Source organism: Anas acuta, chromosome 3 (genome assembly GCF_963932015.1).
Source record: "Anas acuta chromosome 3, bAnaAcu1.1, whole genome shotgun sequence".
NCBI classification, from domain to species: domain Eukaryota; kingdom Metazoa; phylum Chordata; class Aves; order Anseriformes; family Anatidae; genus Anas; species Anas acuta.
Window position 1 is genome coordinate 112952169 of NC_088981.1, and position 22551 is coordinate 112974719.

The 22551-nt window shown below is 40.7% G+C and overlaps 1 protein-coding gene across 2 annotated transcripts in view; it reads right to left on the reverse strand.

The window, feature by feature from the left end:
* Positions 1–3339: 3339 nt before the first annotated feature.
* CLIC5 (chloride intracellular channel 5) overlaps positions 3340–22551 on the reverse strand; it is a 74695-nt gene continuing 55483 nt past the window's right edge. For both annotated transcript variants that reach the window (XM_068678804.1, XM_068678805.1), the window contains exons 5-6: positions 14919–15100; positions 3340–12433 (exon numbers count right to left, since the gene is read on the reverse strand). In XM_068678804.1, coding sequence (XP_068534905.1) covers positions 12266–12433; positions 14919–15100 — 350 coding nt within the window. In that variant the 3' untranslated portion in view covers positions 3340–12265. The remainder of the gene's footprint in view (positions 12434–14918; positions 15101–22551) is intronic.

Below are 22551 nucleotides of genomic sequence, written 5' to 3' on the forward strand. Positions count from 1 at the left end.
CCAGCCCAGGCTGCCCCTAGCCCCATCCATCCCAGCCATGGGCACTGCCAGGGATGGGGCACCCACAGCTCCTCAGGCCAGCCTGCGTCAGGGCCTCGCTTCCCTAAGAGTAAAGAATTTCCTCCTTATATCTAATGTAAACCTACCCTTTTTTAGTTTAAAACTGTTTCTCCCTGTCCTGTGCAAGAGAAACACTTACCAAAATCACTGCTGTAGAAAACACACAACACCATGGCTGTTTTGAAGATCTTCCTAACAGGGTGAGTAATAAGAAATAAAGAAGCTCCAGCACCACACGCTGCTGAGAAAACAAATATCACCATTTCATAGTGGTCCTCCAACAGGCAGGACCCGTGTGGGATGCAGTACACGAGCAGATGAAAGCTGGTACCACAACCCACATGTGCGAGGGGGCAAATGAGGATTGCACAGGTGACCTGAGCTCTGGCAGGTTTTTAACTACCAAGTGTTTCCCCTGGCACTGTTAATGCTCTTTAATGTTCTTTTAACAAAGGGTTGAGGGAAGGGTTGGCCTGTGATAAATTCTCTCGCACTTCTCATTGAACATACTTCCCCAAACCTGTGGTTTTCCTACACAAGGGAAGTAGAAGAAATCGCCCCCCACCCCCACCCCTCGCCCATTATCTCTGCCCTACAACTTGGGAGCAGAAGGGTTACTGAAGCACTAAACAAAACACCTCTTTTTTTTTTTTTTTTTGGCAATATGGTCTTTCCACACTGCTGCGCCTTCTTCCCTATGGCATGAAATTCCCCTTTGCCTTCCACAATGCTTATTTAAAGAGACGCTTACACAGATGAAAGACCCTGGGGTGCACACACGATGCACACACGGGGCTGTGTCTCCCTCCAGCTGCAGAGCAGCAGAGCGGGTCGTGGATCAGCCACCAGCTCCTGGTATCACCCCCATCAGCCCTGGGACGTGGGTGCTGGAACAGCCAGCTGCAGTCGTGAGCACCATTCTGCGGGTTTTTCCTTTTCCTCCACGTTATTCTGTGGGTTTTTCCTTTTTCTCCACCCTTCAGAAGGGAAAGCCGAGATGCTGTTAGCAGTGGCTGAATATTGGCTAGATTACGGGGCATGTGGGTATAGCCTATATTTATTTTTTTTAAGTATATATTTGTTTGATGTTTTGCAAGCATCTGCTTAAGATTTCTGTGCTTATCTAACGGGAGGAAAGAGCCCATTCTTCCCAATTCAGTGCAAGAAAATGTCATAACGCTGCTGGGCCCCTTTGTTTCATCCTGCGCCAGAGGGACTCCATCGTTCCTTTTGCTACTTCTTGGAGAGCCAAAAGCAGTGGCTGGCAATTAAAGGCATCTGCTGGGCTCACGAAAGAAAGGCATGCACAAGATATGAAGGATGGATGACACCTGAAATGTCTAAACTCTTGCCTGGCGCAGACTGGACTGATTGCAGCGTGTCTGGCAGGATGTGTAGAGTGTTACCGCAGGTATCAAGATAAAATAAAGAAAAACCAAACTAAACCCTCACTGACAAACTTCCCCCCCAGCCCATCCTTGAAGGAAGAGGTGCCAGCAGCTCAGTGGAGCCTGCTGAGGACTCTATTTTTCATGTGGTAAACATGGAGAGACAGCAGAACAAATCCCTGCCAGACGAAGTGATTAGCTGGGCAGAAGGAACCCGTCAGAGCCCAAATGACCAAAAAAAAATGGACGGTGGCATAAAAAGTCTGCCATGGGAAGGGAGAAGCTTTGGTTTGTGCAAAACAGATGCACAAAGAATGATAAAAATAGATTTGAAAAAAGTGATTCAGGTTGTTATTCACCCCATTTTTCACAATTCAGGCCTATAATCACAATCATACACAGAACCCTTTCCCTTTTTTTTTTTTTTTTTACACAGGGCTTAATGGATCTGTTACATTCACTACTGTAAAATGTCACCTAGAGCAGTGCCGGGTTTGTTCATGTAATGAGAGCTGTAGCTACCTATTTTTAACAAAATAAGCACTGAAAACACACTAGTATGGAAAAAGTTTTGTGTGAGGTCAGTGTGATGAACCCTAAGTGCTGGGGTTCCTGGCACCATCCTTTGGAGCACGCAGTCCTGGCCATCCTTGGGCTCACTCCAACACCAATGAGCCAAGGAGGAACATGAGGCCAACACTTAGCAGCTTGGGTTCGAACACTTTGAAACAAATTCTCATTTTTATATGACTGATCGCTTCAAGAGAGATGTGGCACTAGAAGGATGCAGCTAACTGGGTGCAGTCTTTGATGACGAGAAGAAAAGTTGAAATATAAACCAGGAGGAATCCTCCTCATTCCTTTCTAGTTGCAGCTGCGGAATGAGTAACTCTTGTTGCTTCAGATGGGTGGTGATTGCTTGTCATTTACTACGAAAGGCTCAGAGCCTCTGTCTCTAATGCCTCTCTGGAAGTGGTTTGCTTTGTGGAAGCTAAATTCAAAATGTTGTGCTGCAATAAAATTTGCAATACTACACATTTGCGTATCATAACATCAGAAGGCAATCTGGAGCCAAGCCAGCCAGCCCTACCTCAGATGAGTCCAGCCTCTCAGCAGAAGCAATATAAGTAATATCAGAAGCAATATACAGAGTAAGGCAAGTGGAAACATACTTCTACCTGGACCTCCTCCCAGCCCAGGTATTTGGGGACTTCTTAACCTGGACATTTCACCCAATCTTTAATGTTTAACAACTTTAATGGATCTGTTCTTCATAAAGTTGACATATTCATGTTTGAACCCTGTATTCATTTATTTTTATCTGCATAGCACCAGCTGGAAAAGGGCTCCTTTAGTTTAATTTAGTTTAATTTTTTAGTTTAGTTTAATTATACTGTGTAAAAAGATACTTTGCTGTGTTTGCTTTAAACTTGCTGCCTGGTTGTTTCTTCAGGACCTCCTACCCTCTGATTTGAGGAAAACTGGATAATAATTGCCCATTTCACCCTATCCATTGTTCTGTAGACCTGTGCTAATCCTACCAGCTCTCATATCCTCCATGATACGCTTGGGGAGTGCTCTGGTCCAAACCAACATAGTACTACCAGGAGTATGTATATAGTATGTATATTGTACCAGTGTCTGGCACACAGGTCTTATACCTGGCCCTGTTTCTTCTTCTAGAAAAGATGCAGCTTATTTGTCCTTGCTGTCTTTCCCTTTATTTCCGTTCAATCTGATTTAAAATCCCCAGATGAGTATAGCAACATTCAAGCTATGGGCACACTTTTCTTGCAGCCACTCCTAGATTCAAAGGAATGTTGCCTGTTTAAAAATAAATAAATAATATAAAATTGAAGTTATCAAATTAAACAAAAGTTCAGGAATAACATGATGAGAAAATAAACCACTTTTATTCAAATTCTCAAGTGCCAATCACTCTTGGAATACAGGATTCCGAACAGCTCCAATTCAAGAAGGTGGATTTCTTCATTTAACAAATACTCATTTGAAGGTTACATGAAAAATATTTGCTAATTTATCCAAAGGCCTAAAATGGAACAATGAGCAGATACTTTTTAATTTAATTTTAAAAATTAAATTCAACTGCTACTTCAATAATAAAATATGCTACCTATTATATAAAAAGGACATTGATTTCATTCACGGTTGACAGAATACAGCCACACAATCTTAATGTTAAAGGCAAACTGCAATGACATTTTAATTACATCATACCTATTATATATTATGAGTGTTAGGGCAGCACACAAAGGCTGTAATCAGAGTCCTGTTGTGCTAGGAGCTGTACAAACAAAGAGGAAACATATAGTTACTATCCCAAAAGGTTACAGTCCAATCTAAAATTATCCATTAACATAGGATATGCCTCGATGGAAAATCACAAGTATGCAAAGGGATTTTTCCTTTCTTTCTTACCTGATGGAGACCACTAGATGCACAGTTACTTTCCACAGTCTTTAAGAGTTCCTGATTTTGCTCTCCTCCCAGCAGATCAACAGATCCAACAACAATTAGGTGTTTTGGAGATTATTAATGTTGCAATGGAGGAAATCCAGCCCTGAACTGGGGGCTGGGCTGACACCTAAAAATTTTAGTATCCTTGAGTTACTTTTTGTCTGTACCATGCCCTGAAGATCTGAAGATGTTGCATCCCAGATTTTGTTGTGGTTTTTTTTTGTTTGTTTGTTTGTTTTTTTTTAGTGTCATTGAAAATTTTAAGTAACTGTGGGTCAATTTAGGGCCTTTCAGGTTGATTTCACACAGAAGATGGAAAATTTGTCTATACAGCTCTTAGGACTTCCAGACTGATCCTACTCTCTTTCCCCAGTGGAAGGACAGTAGCATGTACAGTGGGCTCCCCTTCCTCTCTTTCTATCTCAGCCCCCCCTCTAAGGAACCAGGAGTGTGCCACATATGAGTCAGGATTTGAAAATGAGTGGTTTTTGACGGGGGGGGAAAAAAAAGCATTTCTGCTCACCCTCAAATCTCACTACACAACTTGGTTTTGATCTTCAGGCTTTAAAATTGGAAACAGTCAGAGTAGGAAGATAAATCTGTCAATCGCTAGATCATAAATTGCTAGACAATATGGAGCAGGACTCTTCAAAAACAATTTCTTAAAGAAAAAAAAAATAAAAAATAATTAAAAAAAAAAAAAAAAACAGAGGATAGGATCATCGCTATGAGGATTTGCACAGATGAAGACCTGTTCCTCACAAACCAAAGCAGGAAGGGAATACAACTTCCAAAAATACAACCATGTACACAAGCAGTCAGTTTTGCACTAAAAGAGAGGGTTGGGTGGGGGTTAGGTTTTTTTTGCACCACGTTTTCCTATTGCCAATAAAGCCCTGTAATTCCCAGCACAAAACAATGCAATGTACGTGGGGTTTATGTGCAACCAAAGGCTTGGACACAAACTGGCATTGGGAATGAGAAGGGAGGCAGGGTGGCAGCTCAGGATACTTGAGGGAACATTTCTGAACTGTTTAACAGGAGTTTATTGCTTCGGTGCAGGAGTCTCCAAGTGCCAAAGCAGGAGATGGTGCATGTTGCTGTGCCAAAATTGCCCACCTTGGGTGCATGCAGTGAGAGGCAGGGGACCCATGGCTGTGTTTCAGTGCTCCTGCCCAAGCAATACAATTTGGGCAGAATGAAGCACGCTCCTTTTGTGCCTCGCCATGCTTAGGAAATAGATCTGGAGTGTTATAAAGGAGAAACGGCTAATGACAAAGATGTTCCTCGGACTCGCTCCTGAGCCCTTGTATGCTGCTGTTCCCAGCGTTGGGCTGATTTGGTGGCTGTGCTGCAGGCAAATGTGGTTGGTGTGGGTTAGCCAACATATCTGGGTCTGTGTGGCTGTTCTCCTGCTTCTGCACACCTCAGTGGTGTGGCTCTTGTTTATTCCAGTGCAAACAGAACCAAATGCCCAGCTAACAACTCTGCCATTTCAGGAGTAGTTTTCCTCTTTATGCCACCTTCCATCCCAGTGTACTTATAGAGCATTGTTGAATTAAATAATGCAGATAAATAATAAAGTGTTTATACATATAAATAGATACAGCTTACATGGAAGTAAACTGTTGTACAGACAATAATAATTAAAAAATAAATAAATCAGAAATCTTAGATTTTAACTGAATTTTATATCTCTCTTGCAGTATCTGGATTATGTTGTTCATTTACTCCTAAACATACTCCTTAAAACAAACTATAATCTTCCCTGCTTAAATAATTTGGTCAGAATCACACTTCTTTATGTTTTATGCCACAGCTTATTCCCAAAGCTGGGGATAACCACTCATTTCCTGAAAACTCCTAAAAACATCCTTAATGAAAAAAGCTGAGAAATCTGCTGTTTGCAGTGCTATTTACTTATTGCTTACCTCCAAACTAAGGTAGTTAATTTGATGGGAAAAAAGAAAAAAAAAAAAAAAAAGTGGAAAAGAAAAAGATTAATGTGGTGCCCGTAGCTATTTCCCAAATTCTTCAGAGTTTATAGACCTAGGGAGACAGGGAAAGAGCAATTTCTCAGCAGTGCAGCAGAATAGGCTGAAATGACCCCATGAAACTCAAGCAATTCTGGGAATTAAAGGATGTTCACTCCTGCTACAGCTCTACACTGCAAACTGCTTTTAGGGCTCCCAGTAGTACATATTAGCAATAGCCAAGCTTTTCAGTTTTAATTTAATTTAATTTAATTTCTACCAACAAATTCCACCCTGTGGTGAGAATTGACAGTATCATGTTGAGAGCCATTAAAGCATATTTGGATTGTTTTTACTCTATGTGCATATATATATATATAAAAAAAACAAATTCCCCCACCCTTCTTAGTTTTCTTTAGAGAAGCCATTTCATAATAAGAGTAAGGCAGACACAGCGGAGGCATCGTTATGCTGTGGGATACCACCACAGGGAGTGCTGTTGGAGGTAGAGCAGAACATGCCTTGGCATCACACTGTCAGCGTGGCTCTGCTCCGAAGCGCCTCAGTGATAAACCAGAATGGAGCCTGGCAGCTCTGGCAGCATCCCCCCAGTTGCAACTGGGACAGAGCTGGGTCCCTGATCCCATATAAGCCATAAGACCCCGTATATCACTGCTGCTTCCTTGCTTTTGTGAGCGCTTTCTGTTCTCTGAGGACATCTTCACGCTTGAAACAGCTTCATGCTTATGTAGCCTTGGGCTCTGCTGGGAATTCCTATTGGGAATTCCCCCACTGGGAATTCTGCCACTGGATTTCAAAGGAAACAGAATAATAATGCTCTTCGTTAATATAGGCTTTTCTGTCATGTCTTTTAGGCCGCCATCCAGCCAGGCAGGCAGGCACATGTTTAACATTAAACACATGAGCAGTCCCTATTCACATGCTGCAAGCTAGAAACGCTCGTTAGCGCTGGATCGCGGCCCCGGCTGAGCTGCTAACACACTTCAGCCTGAGAGCTGGGCTCAGCAAAAGGTGGCACTGAAGCCTTTCATCGTGGTTGCACCATCGCTGGCTGAGCAGCTTTGGCCCTGGCGTTTCCTGCCCGAGCTATGCAAATCCAAATGGCGATGGCCCAGTAGGGGTGGGGGTCCGCCTGGCAGCGACCCGCTGAGCTGTGACAATGTCATCACGCAGAGCTGCTTAGCTGATGAGCCCAGCTCAAAGCACGCCACATTCAAGTGCGTCCCTCTGGAGTATTTTCAGTGTTAGCAACTCTCCGATGAATGGTGAAAGGGGGATGATTTGGGGCAGCAGGGGAATGACAGGCTGCACGATCGCTGCAGGATGTGAAATGCTGCTGAGTCCTGTAATGCTGCATGGTGAGTGCCTGAGGGGCTACACGGGGGGCTCCAGACCTTCACATCACATGTTTCAAGCTTTGAAAGCCAGCATTGGACAGGGTTCCTGTGCTTTCCTACGGTTGGAGTGTTGCTTGGGATGTGGGACAAGGAAATAAAACAGATCGATGCTTCCTCCTTTCCTTGCACATGACCCAGGAGGGGTCACTACCTAGCACAGAGTTAGTGGAGTGTTGTAGTTCAGCACCAAAACAAACCAGCAAAGCCCTCCTGGCCAAGGAAATAGAACATTTCGTGACCCAGAGGGAACACCTCTATGTATCCTGGGAAAATCCATTGGCAAAGCCACCTTAAACATGGTGACTTGTTCAGGTCCTTGCTGAAAATCACAGTCCAGAATAAACAGTCCATCATTCTTGGTTAAAGTATCCCAGATGAAAAGACAGATTTTTTAAAAAATGCTTTGAATACTGTTTTTTTCCCCAAAAAAATCATTGCCTCCTTCCACTTCTCAACAAGTATAAGCCTCACAGCTTTCCTGCCTCCTCTGGAATCATTAGGTCACTGCAGTCATCAAAATTAATGAAGAGATGAAAGATTGAGCAGAAAGGCAAAATCTTACTGGAAAAAATATTTCTTAATATGAAAAGCAATTCAAGAATAATGAATACATCTAGCAGAAAAATAAACAACTGCAGACTTCCCAACACCTAAAAGAATACATGTGAAGGAGGACACAAGACTTTGCATTTATTTTCCTGTTTAAAACACCAATTCATTCTAAAAAGTCAATGCTTCCACATGCCTCTAGGGCCTTAAATGAGTGAGATTTCCACTGCCTACATTTTCGCAATAACCTAAACTGAGCTAGTTAGCCCGAGCTGGCCATTCCAGGAAGGGGCACTCTCTTTGCTTCTCACCTTTGCCACTGGGGCAGTGGTGGGAGCAGGGCTGCAAGCAGTGGCCTTTGGACATCATCCCACAAGGTGTCTGGGTTATCATAAAATGTGCTTGTCTGTGTGCCCACCCATGAGCACTAGCAGTGAGAAAATGGCAGAGTGGTTTTAGATAGCCTAGAGTTGACTTTCATCAGGGACAAAAGAGGAGGAAAGGTGGCTGGAGGTTAAATAAATAAATGTATATTCAGAATTAATACTATGCCCAATTCAGCTGGTCTTCCTTGCAGGAAACAAAGACGTCTAGCTTCTTTGTGATACCGACTGCCATTCTTCCCTGGCAGTGGCTTTTCAGCTGATGCAGACACAGGACAAAAGCTTGTAACCCATAGCTTGATATTCCCCACTACTCCTCATAAAGCAATACCACTTTGTAGTGGAAAAAGAAAAAAGTTTGTCAGAAGCCTTTAAACAGCCTTGAGACAGATACTCCCTTGGTCTTACCTGTACAGCAAGATGACCTCTTGGCAATTCAAAAAGTCTAACAAAAAATGAGAATAACTTGTATATGGGATCCTCTAGCACTCCCATATCACTGGTAATAGAAGAAAAATCAATATTAGTTCCAATATGAATGGAGTGTTGGATTGACTGAACAGGGAGCTTTGAAATAAATATCTAAGAAATGTTTGGATGAAATGGACATCTTTACAGACATTTGGTCTGCATTTCTGAAATGTAGATGATTAAATCCACATTGTTGGCTTCTTCCCCCTCTGCACTATGTCTTTCTTTACATCTTGCAAAAAATTTATGAACAAAGTTATTGTAAATCTGCAATGTCTGTCTTGTCACTTAGATTCTTTTCAGAAATGCTGCCTTGCCAATGTAGACATACAATCCTGTATGATTAATATTTATTACTTATAATTCTAAATACAATGGAAGGTCACCAAAAATACCCCGTGTAAAGGAGACTGGAGCCCTTTAAAACCTCACTGGTGATGGATCCTCAGTCTTGAGAACTGGGCTCAAAATCTTAGCAAAACACTTTTCTATGTAGGATTTCCAGTATTTCCTGCTTCTGACTATGGCTGAAGCCAAAAAGCACAAAGGTGAGCAGAAGTTACAGATCTAAAAGCATGAGCCTGGATTTCAAACCCAAACAAAGGTCAGGGAATGCCTGAACCTGTCCATAATCTTGCATCAGCCTATAATAGAGTTATGAATAAAATGCAAAGCCAGGATGCAGGGTGAGACTGGAATAACCACAGAATGGGCACCGTAGCTGATGGGAAAACAGTTTATTTTTTATCTTCTCATATCTATCAATACATTTGTCCAGATTTCTCATGTGTGTGGTGTTGCTAGAAAAGTGAAAATATTTTGGTTTTGTATTACTGATTGAAAGAAAGGTAGTTTGTGGAATTTTCGCTTTTATAATGAAATCCTAAAAAGATTTTAAGACATTTTAAAGCAAACCATCTTACAAAAAGCTCATTGTGCCAACAGCTCCTTTTCTCTTTGGTATAAGCTGAACCATTTTTAATCGTTCTAAAAAAAAAAAAAAAAAAAAAAAAAAAACATGTAATTTGAGGTTGCTGAGATCAACTGATTGTGATTTGGCCCTCTTCTAGCAAAACTGAAGTAAGACAGATTCAAGTGTTTCAGAACAGGATTCAGCAAACTAGTGAAGATCTGGAGACAGAAGAAATCAGGACAGCCCCTGAGCTGGTTCATTTACCCTGCCTGCATCTGCTGCATGTTTGTATGATCTTCTTTAGGGCGCTAAACGCAATAAGCACAGAGCAAGAAGCTGTGTCTGCCTCTGCATCTTCATTCAAAGATCACTGCCACTGTGATTAAGCAAAGCCGCTAACTGAAGCACAAACCTGGAGAGTGACAACTGAGGAAGATTTTGTTCGGCATGCTCATCGCCAAATCATACTGACAGTGAAAAAATCCCAGTGACCATCAATCAGACACCAGACTTTTCACTTGAAACAAATTTGCACAGCACTGCTAATAGCACTCTGCTAAACTGACAGAGCCATCTTGCTCAGCATGCTGAGTGAAAACAAAAACCAAAAGACAGACGGAAAGGACCAAGTGGATTAAAATAAATAAATAAATAATTGCCTTAATTTAAAAAAAAAAAAAAAAAATCACAAATAATTCCAAACTCATGAAGAAATGTTTTTAACGAGCCACATGTGCTTGTGCAGACACTTCTAATCTCATTGGATTTTTCTGGCTGCTATTAGTGTTCTCTGAGCCAGCTGATTTCTCAGCAATATTTTAAAGAGTGCAAGCCTTTGCCCTCCAGTCTAGCCGCTGTTACAATAGCCCATTCTAGGGGAAGACTTGGGAGTTCATGGATTTTCTCCAGAGGTTTTGGAAAGTTCAGAAGAAATTGATCACTGCATGCAAAACAGCAGTCAGCCTCAAACTGTCTTCATAGTCAATGAGCAGCACTCTGCTCCCAGCTGGGTTAGAGTGAAAAGTGGAATCATCTCACCAAAGCCATGATGGCTTCAGATCGTCACCGCTGTCACAGAGCAGAGGCTGGGTTTACTTGTTCTCTCCAGTCCCCTGGCTCTCTGCCTGCAAAGAGGTTCCTTGTAAGGTTTCCCCATGGCCTCAGCTCACCAGTCTGGGGGTTCCCTCAAACCAGCACAGCTCTCTACAGCTCTGATCAGAAGGAGAGCCACACCAGGTGAGAGCTGAGCTTTATTTCATCTTTGAAAACAATCATAAATGTTCCTAAACTGAAAACTGAGAGCCATGTACACCATGATACATATTAGGGCATGAGAATTTTATGCAAAAGAGCTGTCATTCTGGATTTGCTACAGTAATGTGCACATAATCACTACCCCAAAGCAGCTTTTTACAGGCAGATGCTCCAGATAGAACAAAATAATCAGCTTACAGAAACCAATCCAGCATCATTTAACCTCGATGGCTGAACCTTGGAGGAGCGGGACTAAAGCATCATGAGTGGCTTTGTCCTAGTGTGCTTGCCAACTTTCTGGCTGGAAGTGTGCCTCCTCTCTGCTTTAGCCTGCCCTCTTCGAGGCTATCAGAGTGTACAGCTCCCTGGTAAGATGATGAGCACTTGATGGTGACCCATCTGGAGCCCAAAGTGAGGAAAGTGCTTCCCCTGTCTGGAATTCGTATGCAGCAACAGCTTGCTCCTGCCTATCCACGTTTCCCAAGATAGCAGTATAAAGGAACTGGCAGCCGTACAGTCAAGACGATGATATCCTACGTGGTTTGGTTAGCTGTGCCAATTCTGGCTATGGGCTTGACTCAATATGCTGCCCCCGTTAGTGCTGTCTCTACAAACTAGCAGATCCACTGGGCACTTTGGCATTAGCACCGCTCTTCCAAGGGCTGCCTGCTCAATTGCTCAATCACTCTCTTTTGCTTTAAACTTCAGAATCCAGAAGCATCATGTAAATTTTATGCAAAGTAGCATCTGCAAGTCTGACATATTCACTCAGGCTTCCCCCTCTTGCGCCAAGTTAAAAATAAATACCCTATAAACTCTTGGGCCTGCTAAGACAAAAAATGCATTCAGATATTTTTTTTTAAAATATAACTGCTAAGAGCATTACTCCTTTAGGGTCAAACTTTTTTTTTTTTTCCCCTCTCTCATATTTTGTTCCTTCCTCAAGAATTTCAACAGCACTGAAAAAAGTGTCCTTCAAATAGCCTGCAAAAGAACCAGTTCTACATGTCCCTAGTTGACTTGCTTGATATTTCAGCTAATATCATATTTTCAAAACTCCAGAGAAAACAGGTGCTAATATACCCCAACATGAAACAAGGAACTAATAAAGTGGACTCATTTCAAATACTGATTATGAGTAATACTAGTTGTGCCAGATCATAGGTTCAGTTTTCAAAAGGTCTCCACCCCCTACACTAGAGCTGCCTTCTCCTTTCCCCAGTGAGAGGCAGATTTGTCCTGACCAATACACTTGAACAGGTGAAGTCACAGGGATGCCAACCAGATAGCATAATGATAAAATATATCTTAAGGCAACAAGGAGAAGTGTCTGTAAAATGGGAATCCCCCAGGGATGCTGAGCTGCTGCAGGGGTCAGTTAGGACTTGCTGAGCCGCTTGGCCACATCTGCATAGGCTTGCTCAATTTCTTTGTCTGCTGCACAGGTGTTGGTGAATTCATCCCTGGCATATGCATTCTTCAGGTACCGCCAAAGGCCCGTCATCTCTGTTGGGAACTCAAAGTTGCGGTATTTCTTTGCAACAATCTAAACCAAAAGACAAAAGAGGGAGAGAAAAAATGTCCTGCTGGTAATGTATTTCCAGATTTCATTTCAGAGAGTTTCTTACTCTTTCTTGTAGTATAATTAACAGCAAAAGAGAAAAATGGGTAGTAAGATAATAGAGCGGGTTGCCCAGAGAAATTGTGTATTCCATTATTGGAAGCGTTGGGTTGAACAGGTCTTTGAGCACCCTGATCTAGTGAAAGATGCCCTAGCCCATGATCTTTAAGGGTTCCTTCCAACCCAAACTATTCTATAATTCTATATATGCTTCTTTTATATGCCTTGGGACACATGGGCTTGTAATACAAAGGCTCGAAGAGTGAACATTGGTTATCCTGTGTCTTGCATACTACTTGGCATAAGGACACTCTACTACAATTGCCTGGCAACTATCTACAAATTGTGCCCTTTACGGTACCTAAAATTCATTAACTTTACTGTGTTATTTTCTAGTGTTTTCCATCATCTTTATGTGCATCACTTCTTAACTCTGAGATGCCAAATAAGGGATCATATAGCTGAATCACAAATAATAATAATAATAATAATAATAATAATAATAACAATAATAACACATTTAGGGAAAGGCATTAGTAACAATTAATACATAACATTTTAATATTAGTTATTATATTTAACATTACACTACATTATATATTTACTATATTTATATTTGTTATATATGTAATATATTTTATTTGGCCAACGAAGTCAGAGGATATAACTACCTACAGCTGCTGGAAGGCTTTATCTGTGTTCTTGAAAAGGAAATATTCAGGGTGTTATGGGTACCATGACTGAGAAACCAAGATGACTTAGACATTATAAACAGCACTATTAGGATAAACTGGGGGGAGAAAATGATTATTTCAAGACTTGTTAGACTCGGAAATTGTCTATCAAGGGAAATTTTCGAGTTCTAAAAACACTCAGGCCCTTATTCAGCAAAATATTAAAGTGCATACTTAATTTTAAGCACCTGTATAGTCCATTGAAGTCAATGGGACTAATCTGTGTTTAAAGTTAGTTGGCTGGTTAAGTTGGATTGGGACATTTCAATATTTCTGTAAGAATATACTGTATAGAATAATCTTGTGGTGACAGAATGAACTAGCTGATAGGAAGGGATGGATTAGCTGATTTAATGAGTGCTTCCAATCTCTAATTTTTCTGACAGTATAAAATTGTTCCTGAGCATAAATTACATACATATGTGCCACAGAGTTCCCCTTTATTCTTAAAGCACATGGTAGAGCTGTTTTCCATCTCGGATTTCTTAGGACAGTCATGTTCTCAGAAATGACTATGATTTGTTTTTATTACCAGCATCTACTTGGTATATGAGGCCTTATGCTGTCCTAAACTGCATTTAATTAAGCATTCTTGCCTTCAATGATATTTCATACACACATGGGGAAGATAAAACCTGCTGAGCAACTAAAGTCAAGATTTTCACAACTTCCAGCACCCATTTTTCATCAAGTGAAAAACTCTTAATACTTTACCCTTTTCTTCCATCTGTAAAATACTTTTCAGATAATATACTATAGTTATGCTTGTCTGAGAAACATTTTAAGCCTCTTTTGACATCTTTCACTTTATCCAAAGGAAGCAGGAGCCATTAAGGGGCCACACAGTGATTTTGCATTGTCTGACTCCAAAGCCACCAACAAAGATGAGCCAAAAAGAAAAAGAGCTAAACCTGTGAGGATGTTATACATTTCTTACCTGGTGACTTATGCCTTTTTTCTTTTCTTTTTGCATGTGTGCAGTCAGCTTCCAGGATCAGTTTATGTTTTGGCTCACCGAGCCAAATTAGATGCATGACTTGGCTTTAATTCCTAGCTTTCTTGCTTGCCAAGGTCTGCCAGGTACTTGCTTTATTCTAAATAAACATGTAATCTGATAAATTAAATAAATGTAACATTTGGAAGTCAGGATGATGTACATCATTTGCACTGTACCAGCGACCATTGGACATCGTAAAACCTGGATCTCGGCATTGACTTTGATTTGTTAACTTCTCTGTGTGAAACACCAGCTGGAACAAATATTCCACCAAAAGATGGAATGTCTCTTAAGTTACAAATGGGTGGGAACTGACTAAAGTTTTGACATCTCTCTTAAGAATAATGGGAAGTAATTAATATGAAAGATGGCTTTTACCAGCAGCAGGGTGAGAATACAGAGACAGGATACCCAGATCTTAATGTTGTCTTTGCTACTAACCAGTGATGGGACATTTTCCCCATGTATTAAATACAAAGTGGCTTAAGTGAACCTACGAGAAATACTGATGAAAACGTGTTTCAAGCTCTGCTTCTCAACCTGTATAATTGCTCAGCTATGCTAGGGAGCACAGAGTGAGTAAATACCTGGGAATTACATAGTGTGTAGTACAAAACCTCATAATGTATGAACCAGAGAACTTCCCTGGCTTCTTTGTCCATCATGTGGCACCTTTTACCTTGACAACATGGAGTTTGGGCAGAAGGTTGCAGTCAGCAAGGGTCAGGTCATCACCATCCAGAAACTTGCGTTTAGACACTTTCTCCTCTTCAGTGCTATTTGCATCAATCTCCTCTGGCAGTGGGGTCCTCAGATAGTCATCCAGCTTCTTCAGAGCCTTCACCAAACCTTTTTCAAGGGCTATGACAAAAAGGAACAAATAAGTGGTTAGGAGAGGGTGAGAATTATTTAGAAATACTCACCGTCAGTGGCCGTGACACGCAAGAAAACAAAAGGAAAAATACACACATACACACACACAAAAAAAAGGTTGTAGTTTTACAATTCAACACTCTTCCAGAGCAATTAAAGGCAACAGCAACAATTCCAAAGATGCTAACCAGAACTCTATTGAGCTGTAAGATACACTATAACTGAAACAAAAGCAACATAACAAAAACTAAATACAAAGCTAGATAAAGGAGATGAAATAGTTAGCCATCATTAAGATTTCCCTTACTTCAGGTTCATTTAGGTGCAAATTCTCTCTTTGATATGTCTCAAAAGGAGTGCCACAATGGAGATAGGACTTCAGACCTCAATTATTAAAGACTTTGTCCCACACTGCTGCTGGCTCTAAAGCATTCAACACTTAAATTACACTTAGACTTTATGCACAGCAGCATGTAAAAATTTTACCAGAAAAAATCAGCCTGGGCACAGAATTTGTGTTCATATGCTTCACCAGAAAGAAAGTAGAAAAATCTGATAATAACAATATACTTATAGAAAACTGAACTGTACACATTGACTGTACACAGGCTTACGTGTTATTTAAACAGCAAACGCTCTGGGGCAAGAAGGATCTTTTGCATCTCTGTTTGAAGGGTGACAAGCATGATAGGGTCCTGGCCCCTGATAAGTGCCCCAAACTGTTAAAACAATATAAATAAGAAACAGCAAGAATTTACAATGTGAAAAAATAACAACATGACTCATGGGCTTCAGGCCAGAATTTCAGCTGGTGAAAATTACCTGCCGTGATTTATACCTGCTGCAGACCTGGCCCAGAGTCAGCATTTAAGGCCTAATCCTGTAAAATCTTGTATCTCTGAGTAACTAACTGCCATTTAAACTTTAGGGAGACTACTCAATGTGTCGAGTTACTCATGCAGCGTATCACTACAAAGCCTAAGGAGATAAATATATTTATGGAGCACAACGTGAGCTTCAAAGGGCTGCCGTGTTTGCCCCATACAGGGCAGGTTGCTGGCACAGGTAGCTCTGCTGGCTCTGCTGTCAGCCACTCCTGTGTTTTTGGCACGGAGGGAAAGGCGGCATGTATGGGGCCACGGAGAGAGCAAGAGCTGAACACCACAGAACATGATTTCTCTGCTGCCCTGACATCCATTAAACCTTGTGCCAGGGGTGGAAGTCAGATTAAGCTGCCTGGTGCCTTGCTCCCACTAAAGCCTCTTGGCCAAGCAGCAGGGAACCACACCAGCTCTCTTGTGGCTGACTCTTAGACACAGTGGCAAATCCTGGCTTAATTGATTGACCAGAGGAACGACTGCAATCCAACTGAAAACACCCCAACAAACATAGCAGGGAGGAGCAGAATTTTATTTCTGAACGCAGATCATCTAAAGTGACTGAAGTGTTGCCATCCATAAAACAAAAGTGTTGCCATCCCTTATTTAATCAATTCAAATTGCATTTTGACACTGACGTTCTGCCGTCAGATCCTGGCAGTGTTGTCTTTAATCATCTGCAGCTGTGCTCCACCACACAACTTCTGCTGAAGGGTAGTAACTGCCTTGCGTGTAATATTACCCCATGTGGCAGCACTCGAAAGATTTAGCAATCTCGTCTTGGTTTGACCCATAACACCTGTTGAATAGATCTCTTTCTCTTGGTCAGCCTCAGACTATATCCTCTTACAATGAATTCATTTAGAGACAATGGAATCAAATTACTGTAATTGAATTCAATTTTGCTCATTCAGATTTTAGAAAACTGATTTAACTCCGAGTATTTTCCAGCATCTCTTTTGCCCAGTAAGATCATTAGTTCTTTGAGTGATCTGTGCAGTATTTCCAGTGGAAATGCTACTTTAGATACACCATGCTAGTCCCTGGGGTTATGTGTGTTTATAAAGACAGGACCATGTCCAGGTGACATGGATTTATGTAACTTTTTCTGGAACTTTTTGGGGCTTTTTTTTTTCCCCTCTTACTGATACATCAAAATGTGTCATAGTTGTCTCAAAAACAATGCCTGGAGTGGAGCCTATTTGTGACAGTGGGAAAAACATCTATCTGAATTCATACTTGGCTCTTGCTTACAACTGCTTTAGGCCAGAAATAAACATATGTGCAGGGTTCAACACATCCGAGACCTCATTCACAGGCTCTGCTGGAACTCACAGGATCCTGAGATCTCCCACTGAAGCCACTACAAGGTGGGACCATCTCATATTCTGATAATTAAGAACTACTACTTCTGACACCTGTGACTCCATTTAATTAATTAGAACTCTTCTGATCTCAGTAAAGGTCTCAGAACAGCCAGAAAATAGAAAGGCAGCAAACAAGGGAGAACTGACTTCCTTCTGACTGAATAATAACAGCATTTTGAAAAGCTAAGAGAATTACAAACCTAAAGTTGCAATTTCAAAATTTAGGTGCACAGGGTGGATTTTTTTAAAGAATTTTAAAAATTTCTTGAAATTTTGTCAAGACATTTTTTGAAATCCATATGCAAATACCCACATTACTAATCCTAATTTCTAGGAGCCCTATCGTATTCAGATTCCTCTATGTAATAGAGGTAAAGCCTTAGTTTCCTTGAGAAGGTCCTCGGAGAAAGCCACACTTGAAATAGCAGGATGTGTAAAAGAATCTTGAAAATATTGAATCAGGAGTCTTATGAGCCTGATGTCTCAGAGAGTGAAGTGTCTTGTACTGGTATGGGTGAGAGAACTGCTTCATGGATTTGAATTCACCAGTGACTTGCACAAGTGAGAGGTACCAAAAGCAGGTCTGATTTTTATTTCTTACCAAATAAATTAAATAATAATTATAACAATGTGTGTGAAGAGCTGAGCTTTTAACAATGGTATTTCTCTGAAAAGTGGAAGACTGAGGTCCGAATGCCTTTTCAAGGTGGTCAGCCCAGACCTCCAAGATTAAATCACACCAGTGGAGTATTGGGTAATCTGTACGTCTCTTCGTACAGATTATTTCAATGGATCATCATTCAGGGCTGATAACAGGTAAAAGCATGAAAAACTGTAATTTGCTCTCTTATCTGGTCAATATTTAAGAAACTCCATTAAAGATGAAAAAACATGAGCAAAGACTGAGAAATAATCTCCTCCAAAAAATCCTACAGCTCTGAAGGTTTTGGGTCCCTTGCTGAGAGCAGTCTCGGCTCACATTGCAGAGCAAACCAAGCAGTAGACAGATTTCAATCTGAACCTGCCACACTATGGATATTTTGTAAAAATCTGGACGACAACTATATGTTGTCTCCTTTGAGAACACAAAGAGCAGGAGGCACTCACTAGGGCCTTGTGAATATCAGTCACAACACTAGACAGAATGAAGACATTTCAAAATATTTGGCTAACTAAAGAATGTGTAGTTTTCCATTTGTGAATATATTACCCACAACAAATGTCAGAAGTGGCTAGACAGCTAATTTGCAATTTATCCTCATGATTATCCTCATCATTAAAGAACAGAACAGGTTGGTTGATAAGAGCTGAAGCTCCATCCAAGTCAATTGTTGGGATTAATCTTCCCTAATGTGCATAAATAAAAATAATTGTTTTGAACTGAAGACCCTGAGGTTCCTCTGTAGTTAGTGGAGTCTTCTTTTCTCTGCCGTTCGTGGTGTGAGTGACCCTAAATCAGCTGTATGGAAAAATTTTCCTGAAGCGGCTCATCTCAGCCTTGTATTTTGCTGGTAATGTCAGGGTGGAGGATTCAATATTACAACACCAAGTGGAACTATGCCTGAGTGTGGCTCTCACACATAATGTGGCTCTCTGCTGTTTTTGAAATTTCTACCTCCAATTTCTTCCCCACCCTGCAGACTCGCACTGTGATCTTAGAGATCCCAAATGTAACCAGCCCTGTGAGAGGAGCCCTGTCATCAGGTTACTATTGCAACATCTGCAAATATCTGAACTCACAGAAGCCATCTTTCTGGCCAGTGAAATCACTAAGCAAAAGGACACGAGCAATGCATTGTCTCCACAGAGATGCACTGAATATAAATTCAAATTCCAATCAGTTTTACCTGTGGATATTCAAAATCCGTGGTGGAATCTCCTCTCTCACCCTTCACTGCTGTGTTCTGGGTTATTTATGCAGCCAAAGTCAATTTACATCAGTCACAATCCTGCTGTGTCATCCCAACAATAGTGAACAACGCTATCAGTAAAAAAAAAATAATAATACTCACGAGCTCTGTGAGTTTCCTCCTCTCCACAAAACTATGCTTTTATACAACTTTCCTTAAGAATTCTGAGTTAGAAGCCAGAAAAATAGCACTTTCCAACCTCAAAGCAACCACAGAACACTTAATGAATGTATTACCATCTGTCAAATGCACGGGGTGAGGTTCAATTTAGCTGATGATACCTAATTCACAATGACGCTCTGTTTTCAGCAAAAGGTTACTTGATGTTGAACAATGAGATTAACAAATCCTGACATGCACAGAAATACAAATAATGTAACAAAAGCTAATAATTGGCAAAATTGTGCTCTCAGTTACACTGACATAAAAGAGGAGTAACTCCACATTGTCAACAAGCTATTCCATATTTACTCCAGTTCAACCAAGACCAGATTTGGCTCTGTTATTCAACTCTTCAAGCAAAAACTTCCTTAAACTATTAGCCTGTGCAACTATTTCCAGGGGACAAAGAGAAATCCTTCTGTCTTGAAACATTTATACCACTGAACTGAACTGAACAAAACATAGGAAAATGTAAATGCACAGAGCAATCCTGCAAGTCAGGAGGAGGGCCAGATTCAAAGATTCATTAGTAGATAGTTTGGGTGAAATTTTGGCCAAACTGAAGCCTGTGAAAGTTTTGCTGTTGACTTCAGTGGGGTTAGGATTTCTCCAGCAGCTTTTAAAGCCAAAAAAGGACTATTAGAATCATTTAATCTGACCTCCTGAATAATAGTGGCCATAAAACTTCCAGCGTCGTAGGTTGTTTCCATCTCTATTTTCTATGGGTCAAATAAGGCTGAAGCAAAATGGAAAGTAACTAGAAAGTAGTAAAAGAAAAATGGTTCGGAAAAAGTAAAACTGATTCAGACCATCCACACCCACTGCATTTGCAGAGGTCAGACAAGGACTCTTCTTCCCCTTCCTTGAACTCAAATATTTCCTTCCTTGTTTAATGCTGGGATGAGGAGAAATAGCAAAGCAGACAAAGCACATAAACACCAATCTCTGTGGCCTGAAGGAGCCACTGGAAGGCAAATCATTCCATCTTAAAATAGTAGCCTAGGAAAAGCTGAATTACCACCAGAGGAGCCTTGCTCTCTCTTTTGAGAACAGGCAGACTGGCCGCCTAAATTTAAAATAGCTAAAATTGGGTGAGATGACTCCTGTTTTACGTGTCTGAGTGGAACCATTTGCAGGATGAGGATTTTACTTGCTGGTTATTACAGCAAAGCATGGACAGCACAATAAAAGCAATAAGAACAATTGATTCTTTGGTCAAATTGAACATAAAAACTATTTGATCTACATTAAAAGAGAGTAAAACTGCTTACATTTTTAAAACAGTCTTAAAGAAAAATAACATAAATTTTCCAAAGGTAAAAACAAAAGGAAAATTGTGTTTTAGGTTGTTTGTTTAAGTCATGCCTACATATTCAATGATTTTCAGGTGACTTTCCAAATATTTATAACCTTTGAATTAAAATTTTCATTTTTTTTTCCAAATTCAAAAAGAGGAAGAAAAAGAAGAATCCTTTGTTTCAACAAGATTAGGAGAAAATACTTTTTCTTTTCAAAAGTCATTATTCACCACATTCAACTCACATTTGACCATAATTTAAAATACCAACACCTCCCGTGGTATTTTTTTTTTTTTGTCAAATAAACATTTTATCACAAAATATTTTGTCCAAGCCAAAGTAAAATATATGTGGCCCTCTTCAAAAGGGAATACCACTGATAGCACTGTGACAACAAGACTGAAAAGTCATTGAAGTCCAGCAATACGATGGCATTTGTAGCTATCATCTGAAATCACTTGAGACTGACCTCAGCAGAGTTGCAAGTTTCTTAATTGTCAAGCCTAGGCAAGTTCAACAAACAGTGATCCATGTACAAAAATGAACAATGATTCCTGCTGCTACCCTGGACAACTGATTGATGCTTTTTCTTTTTACTGCTTTCTTCCACTGCCCTCCAGTAAGATTTATCCTGTAACACACGCAAATGAACTTGGTGAAATATGCAATGAGGGAAGAGAGGGAACAGTACATAAATATTCACAGTCTCACACAAACAATCTGAGATTTATTTCTCCTTTAAAAAAACAAACCACCTTTCCTGATCACTTCCAGATTCACAGAGTTTGATATTATATGAGACCCAATACTGTTTTCTGGTAGGAGAGGAAAACCAGCTAAGAAACAGCAATTTAAGGTAAGAAAATAATATCATTCTACTAGTCTGACAGTCTGATTAAAGACCAAGGATTCATATTTTCACTCTCTTTTTTCTACATCCTGCTCATTTTTTTTTCAGGCAGGCTCAACAGAGTATTGTAACTTTAATCTGGATAGATTAATCCTTCTCACATGGAGGAGCTGCGACTGCAATATGTATTACTGCCACTGTACTGCATATTGAACAGTTTATATTTCTCCCCGTGATTTCAATACAACCCTGGAGATTTGAGTGCTGCCTTGATTTCCTCTGTTTAGCCATTTAAAAGACAGGTGTCTCGTCTCAGCTGGTTTTGTAGGCTCCCTCTCTGCCCAGAGGTACAGAGCATCTCTGGAGAGCAATCCCCTCCAGCTGCCCGACACCTGATGCAAGCTGGTGACTCACGCCACTCATGCCCTTCTTACTGCACGAATCACACACGAAACCTAAAGGACTAGCTCAGACTAGACACCTAACTTTCGGGAAGGTGAAGTTGGGCAAGATGAATCCCACCCTTGGACTATAATTTCACAGTTCACCTAAGTGATGTTAGGATAATACCCGCCATTCTTTTAAAGTTACTGAGATATTTAGGGTTCACACCCCAAAGGGCAAGTACATCACTGATTTGAGCATTGCAACATCCCATTTCCAGGCATATTTCTGCCCTATAAAATCCCCAGCTCTAAGGAGGATCTATATTGAGAGGCAAATGAGTGGTTAGTCACCAAAAGGAGAAGGATGGAGGTGTGGCTCCCATGCATCCAAGCCATTTAGATGCCTAACTCTGGGACAAAGGTAGTTTCTGGGGTGAGTCACCTCTGCTATTAAAGATGTTCCACTCTAGATAAATAATTCAATATTCACTAGAACAGAGACTTGAGCATGTTCCCACAATAAAGGTAAATGCCCACGCTGAAAAGTAGCAATCCTCCTGTCTGTTTCCACTGGCTTAATGAATCAAT